Genomic DNA, 9,585 nt, shown 5'->3' on the forward strand with positions numbered 1-9,585 from the left:
GTCCAAATCTCTTGTTTCTTTGACCCCCCCCAAAAAAATAAAAAAACTTCCCAAGAGTCAATAATCTCAATGTTTACCTGAAACAGAATCAGAGGTATCCTTCACCCTGCTGGACTCGTCTTTGAAGTGGAAGGTGTCGGGTAAAACACTGAACTTCAAGACAATGTTTTCCAAAAGTGGCTTGACGGCAGGATTTCCATTTTGAGTCCCCTTTTCTTCCCGATTTGCAGGCTGTTCAAGTGTGACACTGTACCGCCTCCTCTTCACCTTTTCACGTCTGCGTAGCAAAGAGAAGGACCGCCGCCTCTTCAGACTCTGAGGGTTCTTGCTTGTTCCATCAGGGACTTGAACTTTAGATGAAGCTGACCACTGCTGCTTCTTTAAACTTGAAGATAGGGATGCAGATAGATGTTTCTGTCTTTTTAGTTTGTTTCTGAGACTTTTCATAAATGAGCCATTCAGAGTTGGATGAAAAGTTTTCCTCCATCTTTCATAGATCAGCTGTTTGGCAGAGTATGTTTCTGGGCCAACAGTGTCAAGGGATTTCCTCCTTGGAGGGTCCAGATTTACTGACAGAACTGCAGGAGGTCTGTATTTTACAAAAAAAATACTTGGAGATAAAGTATCACGTTTTTTGTTTTCAGGTAGAGAACCCTGCTCTTTTTGCCCTGAGCCAAACAGCACCAACTCTACAGTTTTCGCTTCTGAGCTTGAAGGTTGAGCTTCAGAAATGTCAGAGTCCAGCTCAATAGAGCGCTTGCACTGCTTTTGCATCTTTAGTTCTGGGAAAAGCAGATCAAGGCCGCTTTGTCCGTTCCTTTTTGTTTTAGTTTGTTTATTTCTTACACTGTGGCTAGATTGATGGTAGGCTGTTTGAGTTCCCTTGCTTTCTAAAGCTGATTCTGCTTTCTCAACCAATTTAAGATAAACTTGCCTGCAGTTTTCTTCTTGGTCTGACAACTGCAAGACATTTTCAGTCTCTATGCTGCAAGATTTATCAGATTGAATTTTGTTGGCACTGCTGACGAAAGTACTTAATTGTATGGCTTCTGTTGATTTTAGTTCTTGTTGACAGTTGTCTTCAGATTCTGTCTCAGAAATTTCCAATGTGAATGGAGAACTTGCCGTTACAAAGTCAATAGCAGAAAGATCATCATCTTCACTTTTCAAGAAATTGTGTAATTGACTATTGTTACTGATCTTGGAAATTCTCTCGGCCTCTTGATCTAGATTCTCGGTCTCTTGAGAAAATGGAAAAAGTTTGTTGTTACAACTATGAGAAATTATCTCCATATCTTGCTCTGTTTCAGTCTCTTGAAAAGATGGGGAAGATTTGTCATCCTTTTCAGTCAAGTCGATGATTTGATCAAGTTTACTGCAAAGCTCAGAAGCACTTAGTGTTATGGTTCGACAGTCTATGACATCTTTGCTCTTTGCTGGATTGTCAGTGTCAGGTTTGGGGGTCTTGACAGATTTTCCAATACAACTTCTCTCCACTTTGCACAAGCATTTGGAAGAAGGCAGGTCTGGTATTGAATACATTTCCATAAACCTTGCAAGACAGCAAATTTCTTTAATCTTATCATCTGACTTGTTCTCCATGTTGTGAGTTTTTAATGTAGCACCTGCATCTTTGTTTACCTGTGTTTGCAAAGAACCATTTAAAGCAGTGACATTCTCACAACTAGTACTTGGATGCGTCTGATTTTGTACTTGCTCATAAATAGATCTGGCTTCTTCTGGAGGTAAAACTTCTATTTTAAATGAGTGATCCGAGTCACAGGAGACATCTGGCTTTTTTTTGGAAGATAGTGAATGTGGAGTGGATTCAACAGTACATACTTCTTTTTCTTTAACTAGGTCAACAGATTCAGGCTCTGCCCGTGACAAGATTTTGTTTTGTACTTCACTTATAATTTGCTCAGGAATACTTCCGCCAACCTCATGCACATACAAATGTTGCTTCAGAACCCAAGGGAAGCCAAATTCTTTGTCTATGTCATCTAACTGATGATTGACATTCAACCACTGTGATTTGTAAGGTTGCTCTGAATAGATTTCAGCATTGTCGAGGATGTGGTATTGTTTCAAATGGTCCTTAAAGTCAGGCTTAACTTCTGACAATATTACAGATTTTTCTGAGAAGCGTGTGCAGATCTTTTCAACATTAAGTGCAAAACTTGCACCGGCCTTGTAGTTTTGAAGCAATGCTTTGACATTTTTATTCCAAAACATGATTATTAATTTGACAATAATTGACTGCTTTGAATCAACTTGTGATTCAGGTTGAGCTTTTTCTGTCTCCAATATTAATTTATTTAGACCCTCTACAGTCCATGCATTTGTTGGGAGGGAAGAAAGATCAAGAACAGGTGATAGTGGAGGGGACACCATTTCCTTTTGAACTTTTGAACAGGTCTGATTTGCTGGTACCTCGGATGGTTTTTGAGCTGGACTTTCAAGTGCGCTTCGACGCTCATAATCTGGTAAAACAGATCCATCATGAGAAGCTGCTTCACTGGCTTCTTCTGGATTCAAATTTTCTTGGTTTAAATCAGATTCTTCCATCAAACAAGGAGCCTCTGTGTCCTTTGACAAATTAGGTTTAATGCACTCTTTCTCTGGAATATTTACAGATTCATAGATTGCAGTGTTGGAAGAATGTTCATTTTCCTGTGACAATGGTTGCACAATAGCAACAGCCCTTGTGCCGGTGTGTCCAGGCATCGAGTGAACAGATTTGTCAATTTGTTTGACAGGTGAAGACAAACTTGTTAATCCCACTGGAGTTTCTTTTGAGATCCTAGTATTGCCAGAAAGAAGATCTTTGACTGTCTTCCTTCTTTTACTTATTTCTGAGTTGATACTAAAGACCTCCGGTAAAGTCATTTGTTGAAGTGGAGCATCTGAAGTGAGATGTCCTATTGACATGGCACTTTGAGATAAAGATTGTCCAGATTGTCCAGAATCGAGTGATAAGGACTGAGTAGTATTAAAGTTAAAATTTTCAGAGTGAGCCGATGTCACAGGTTGTATATTTTGTGTAGACATTTGGGGAATACTGACAAAGTGATGACTGTCATAAGAAGGAGGGCACTCATCAGAGCTGACAGTGTGAGAGTTACTTAAACTGTCTGCAATCGCTTGATACCTCAGCATTTGCTGTGATCCACCACCAGGGTTTAAGGGAACATCATTTGATTTTACAAGAAAGGAAGAATTATCCTGGTTCATCATATTTGTGCTCCTTGAGTTGACAGGTTCTCCCCAGCTGTTATATGAGCAGAGATGAGTTGTTGGCTGTTGAGTTTGACTCGTGTTGAAAATGTGCAAAGCCTGTCCATTTGAGAACGACTGTGCTACAACATTTCCGTTTCCAAAAGGTTGAGAGGTTACTGTACCCTGTCTTGTTTGGTACCCTGAAGCTAATCTATCCTCGGCACAGTTTTGTCCAAACTGGATAGGAGCTACTTGAGAAGTCTGAACATTTTGTGTGGTTGCAAGCACAAATGTGTTTAGGTTGACCATTTGTTGTTGTTGAGGAGGTGAGGGAGCAGTTGCCGTGTATGAAGAAAGGGATCCTGTCGTGACTTGGTTTGCATTTTTGTATAAACTTTGCAAAGCTCTGTATTTCTGAAACGCATCCAAAGCTTTAACAGTTTGTCTCTCATTCACTGTAGCAATTTGTGTCCTGAACGCCTTCATGCCTTGCTGGGAATATGCAGTGTTTGGGCTGGTAGTATCGGGCAACCTCTGGTTTACTGAATACTGATGAGAATTTTGCATTGTGGAAGTCTGATATCCACAGGAGGTAGGCAAAGAAGAGTTTACACATTGTGCGGTAGAAGCTTTTTCTGGGTTTAAAAGAAGCAAACTGAGTAAAGGATTGCTTCTGAAGGTTTTTTTATTTACACGATTTGTTGCCATCTGGCTGGTAACATCTTGATTCTGCGAGGTCAAGTTAGTGCTCTGTGTTGGTTGGACACCCGAGTTTACAGTCATATACCAATGTGAGTTATTTGCAGACAAAGCTCTTGTTGCATCATGGGGAGGATGAGGAGCAGCTTGTGAAGCTTGTTGGGAAGGTCCAATTTGTTGGTATTCCCCATTCATCTGTGCAAAGGAATGCATTTTTGTACCTTAAGCTTTGTTGGAGGTAGATCTTCCTAAAAAGGGAAAAGAAAGAATGTTGGTAAGTGTTAAACATTTGCATTTTAAACTTGGAACTTTTTTCAGTTTTAAGTTCACAAAAATCTACCCTTCAATAGGGATGGGGCCGATCCGATATCGGCCTCCGATACCAGAATAATATACGTACCGGATCAACATCATGGATCGGAAATCTCTGCAGATTGGATCGGAAAAATCCAAGTTGGCTTCAAACTATGGAATGGATTTCTTGAACGGAGGCGTGTCTCATGAAACCCAGAGTAAGTAATAAGACCCACCTCACATTCAGGAAATCCATTTCATCATTTACAGCCAGCTAAAACGTGAGTAAATACTCTTCATATGGCTCTGCTGAGGGCTGAGCACTGAACAGCGCTGTGGCTAACGGCTAACCAGCTTTTCATTGTAACATGTCCGCTGTGCTAAACACCGCAAGACAGGAACGTGCAATGTTTGCAGAGCCGCTGTACTGTATAAACCAGTCATTTGTCCTGGAGAACACCATCTCTCTCCTTTTTAGCAACCACCCAGTCATTCACACACCCATCAGGAATTAACATCCATGTCACCAGTGGCTCCACTCTGAGTCAACAAAGACCTACTGTGACGATCGATAGCTGCATATGAATCTAGCTTGTTCACAGCGTGAGCTGCAGCAGCACCATCCCAAAAGATGTTAAGTCAGGTCCTCTGGATTGGTTCAAATAACAAAAAGAAAAAAAATTTAAAAATTGTAGAAACATTTAGTCTTTCATCTGAAAGACTTCAGGGCCGTTTACACGGCGCATATTTTGAGTGAATCCGCTCCTTTCTCTCTGCGGTTCTGCTGTTCATTTACAAGACACCAGTGGCCCCCCTCTTTGAATCCGGAGGTTTCTGAACCCACCTTCCAGCGTGGAGGTTTTTCGCAGACTGCCGGCTGATCATGTAAACATCTCCAGCTGAGGCTTTTGTGTTAAATCACATGTGCACGCGCGGACCAACAGCATATTTCTATCAACATGGCGGCGGACAGTGCTTTCTGAACTACAACTGATAGATTAACTACGAGATTAAAAATGTATTCCATCAGAATCTAGCTGCTGTGACTGACATCTGTGTTAGAAGACAGTCTGATCCAGTTCTAATGTCATTTATAGAACGAGGAACGTGCACGTGTCGCACTACACCATAACATACTAAATATGTTAACATAAATACCGTTGTATTTGTTATTCAAGTTTCAGATGTACAGGTCCTTCTCAAAAAATAAAGCATATTGTGATAAAGGTCATTATTTTCCATAATGTAAAGACAAAAATGAAACTTTCATATATTTCAGATTCATTGCACACCAACTGAAATATTTCAGGTCTTTAATTGTTTTAATACTGATGATTATGGCATACAGCTCATGAAAACCCAAAATGCCTGTCCCAAAAAATTAGCATATTTCATCCCACCAATGAAAGACAAGTGTTTTTAATACAAAAAACGCCAACCTTCAAATAATCATGTTCAGTTATGCACTCAATACTTGGTCCGGAATCCTTTTGCATGAATGACTGCTTCAATGTGGCGGGGCATGGAGGCAATCAGCCTGTGGCACTGCTGAGGTGTTATGGAGGCCCAGGATGCTTCGATAGCGGCCTTAAGCTCATCCAGAGTGTTGGGTCTTGCGTCTCTCAACTTTCTCTTCACAATATCCCACAGGTTCTCTATGGGGTTCAGGTCAGGAGAGTTGGCAGGCCAATTGAGCACAGTAATACCATGGTCAGTAAACCATTTACCAGTGGTTTTGGCACTGTGAGCAGGTGCCAGGTCGTGCTGAAAAATGAAATCATCTCCATAAAGCTTTTCAGCAGATGGAAGCATGAAGTGCTCCAAAATCTCTTGATGGCTAGCTGCATTGACCCTGCCCTTGATAAAACATAGTGGACCAACACCAGCAGCTGACATGGCACCCCACACCATCACTGCTTCACACTGGACTTCTGGCATTTTGGCATTTCCTTCTCCCCAGTCTTCCTCCAGACTCTGGCACCTTGATTTCCGAATGACATGCAAAATTTGCTTTCATCCGAAAAAAGTACTTTGGACCACTGAGCAACAGTCCAGTGTTGCTTCTCTGTAGCCCAGGTCAGGCGCTTCTGCTGCTGTTTCTGGTTCAAAAGTGGCTTGACCTGGGGAATGCGGCACCTGTAGCCCATTTCCTGCACACGCCTGTGCATGGTGGCTCTGGATGTTTCTACTCCAGACTCAGTCCACTGCTTCCGCAGGTCCCCCAAGGTCTGGAATCGGCCCTTCTCCACAATCCTCCTCAGGGTCCGGTCACCTCTTCTCGTTGTGCAGCGTTTTCTGCTACACTTTTCCCTTCCCACAGACTTCCCACCGAGGTGCCTTGATACAGCACTCTGGGAACAGCCTATTCGTTCAGCAATTTCTTTCTTTGTCTTACCCTCTTGCTTGAGGGTGTCAATGATGGCCTTCTGGACAGCAGTCAGGTCGGCAGTCTTACCCATGATTGCGGTTTTGAGTAATGAACAAGGCTGGGAGTTTTTAAAAGCCTGAGGAATCTTTTGCAGGTGTTTAGAGTTACGTCGTTGATTCAGATGGTTAGGTTAATGGCTTGTTTAGAGAACCTTTTCATGATATGCTAACTTTTTGGGACAGGCATTTGGGGTTTTCATGAGCTGTATGCGATAATCACCAGTATTAAAACAATTAAAGACCTGAAATATTTCAATTGGTGTGCAATGAATCTGAAATATATGAAAGTTTCATTTTTATCATTACATTATGGAAAATGACCTTTATCACAATATGCTAATTTTTTTAGAAGGACCTGTATAATGAAGCTCACTGAGCTAAATGAAGCTATCTGGACATTACGTAATTCAAATTATGTGATTAAAATTATGCTAAACATATTGTGTGTTATTAAAGTTGAAAATGAAGACATCAGGTTTAATTTTTATTTATTTATTCATTCAAAACCACAAACTGAATATCACACTAACACTGATAATTAAACGGAACACAAACACGTCAACTGTAAACTACATTAATGACCTGGACTCTGTTTTCATAATGGAATCTGGTACCACGTTGTCCATCTGGCTCGTTCAAGCTGTCACTCCTTTCATTAATGCAGCTTAAAACATCGAATGGATTTAATTAAAGAACTGAGGGGAATTTTAAATAAATAGTTCATCCAACATCTCTCCCTTTGACGTCCTCCTGCACTGCACCTGGGCCGAGCCTCGTTCTGAACCAGTCCGCCTGGTGGGAGACTTGCTTCTTCTTTCAGGAAAAGAAGTAAACAGAAGCAAACATTAAGCATATTGATTTACCTGCTGTAAATCAGCTACCGATTATCGCGGAGTAAAGTCCGACATCATCGACTCTGTTCTGGTCCACTCAACGACCGGTGTGGAGCTGTTAAGATGAAGCAGTCCCACTTGGCATCAAATCTGTCGACTCTTATCCAAAATCCAGCTTTAACTTGTGAAGTTGTTGTTAGCTGAGCTTTTAGCACAGAGGAAAGGAACGGGCCAAGGCAGCACGCATGCGCATTAGGTGAAGGTACGTAATTCATAGCGACAACTAATGACCTGGCATGGTAACTACAGTAGATTCAGAAGGGCGGGGGGGTTCCTCCGGATGCATGTAAACACAAAATCCGTCCGTGTCAACGCAGATCTTTTCCTCCAATTAACATACAAAAAAAAACCTACGTTTCTTTTCACAAAGAGGGCCTCCTTTATTCCTCTCGCAAACTATCGTTCCTCTCTATCCAGGATGTGAACATCTTCATCCTTGAAAGAGTGACCACTGGCCTGTAGATGAGTGTAGACCGCAGAGTCCTGGCCTGATGATGTTTATCTTCTGTGCTGGTCCATCCTTTTGGCCAGTGGCTGTTTAGTTTCCCCGATGTAAGACTGATCACAGCCCTCCTGACACTGAACAGCATACACAATATTGCTCTGTATGTGCCGGGGGACTGAATCTTTGGGATGGACCAGTCTTTGCCGTAATGTATTTTGGGGTTTAAAAGCCACTGGGACGTTATGTTTAGAAAATAAACCTCTCAATTTCTCTGAAACTCCAGCAACATATGGAATGACCACTGGTCTGGGTTCCTCCTTTTCACTTGATGGTTGGAGTCCTGTTTGGGTTTCTTCTCTGCTTTCAGGCCCAGTTAGGATATCCACATTGCTCTAGAGCAGGGGTCTAAAACTCAACTTACCTGGGGGCCACTGGAGGTAAGAGTCTGGGCGAGGCTAGGCCACAGAAAGTATTCCACAAAAAAAATAAAAAAAATAAAAATAAAAAACCTACAATTAAAAACCAAACTAAAAAATTACAATGCTGTTATTGCTAGTATCACTCAGCCCCCTGTGAATCGCAAGTGGCCATCAGGATATTAACGAGCCATTGTTAGGCCTCGTATGAGGCAAGAGAAATGTGCGTTTGTTTGCCCAGCGCTGTAGTCCACTTCTTGCTTTTGAAGCGATCTTCAGTCCGCTTGCATTCACAATGCATTTGAATCGTGCTAGAGTTCACTTCAACGGAACTGAGACCTAGGTATTTAAGCGGACCAGAGTACACTTTTTTGGTCCACAGCAGAGTTCGATTGCACATTCAGGGTGCATTCACACCAGCCCTGTTTAGTCCGCTTTAATCGAACTCTAGCTCGTTTTCCTAGAAAGTCCGGTTTGTTTGGGGAGGTGTGAACGCGCCATGGAACTCCGTCACGGAACAAAAAGGCGAACTCTGGTCCAGGCTAAAACCTAGGTCTTGCTCCGGTAGAAGAAAACTCCAGCGCGGTTCGAGTACAATGTGAATGCAATCAGACCGGGCCCCGCTCCACAAGCAAGAAGTGGAGTACAGCGCAGGGCAAACAAACACTCATTTCTCTTACCTCATATTGAGCAGTCAGCTGCCTTGTGTGAAAAACGACATTCTCCATGGTCTTCTGCCTCATCTTCTGCTCATGCCGAGTCCATTATTGAAAAATGACAAAATATAAACTAAAAGTGCTGATATGATAATTATTTTTATGCTTTTATGTCAATTTATACTTAACTTATTTGTAATTAACTAGGAACTTGTGCTGCAGAAGAGATGTACTCAAGAGGAATGCAGTGTTAAACCTCTGTGTTCTGACTGTGAAACTTGGCCCGTTTTTTCAGATACAACACCCAGAGTTTCCTGAAAAGCATGTTTTTCTCCATCAGGCTTGCATACCACAGCCTTGGTTCTGCAAAACATGTTTTTGTGAGTTATTGTTCTGGAGCACAATTATCTTGGTAAACCGGTAAACATGTTTTGCTGCTCGCATGCGATTCAGGAGTTTCAAGGTATAAAAAGGTGTAACACTCAGAGAAGAGTCTGCTGGGGTTTCCGATCGCAACGCCCAGCTGTTTTGATGTC

General features: G+C 42.0%; 1 protein-coding gene across 1 annotated transcript; it reads right to left on the reverse strand.

Moving 5' to 3' along the window:
• Positions 1-76: 76 nt before the first annotated feature.
• si:ch211-106e7.2 lies at positions 77-3,663 on the reverse strand (the record flags this gene model as incomplete). Its single annotated transcript, XM_037682742.1, is given in 1 exon segment — positions 77-3,663. A coding segment is annotated over 1 exon segment (3,452 nt), but the record flags the coding sequence as incomplete, so codon positions are not given.
• Between the last annotated feature and the right edge of the window lie 5,922 nt (positions 3,664-9,585).

This window comes from Nematolebias whitei, chromosome 10 (genome assembly GCF_014905685.2).
Source record: "Nematolebias whitei isolate Nwh7 chromosome 10, NemWhi1, whole genome shotgun sequence".
Taxonomy (NCBI): domain Eukaryota; kingdom Metazoa; phylum Chordata; class Actinopteri; order Cyprinodontiformes; family Rivulidae; genus Nematolebias; species Nematolebias whitei.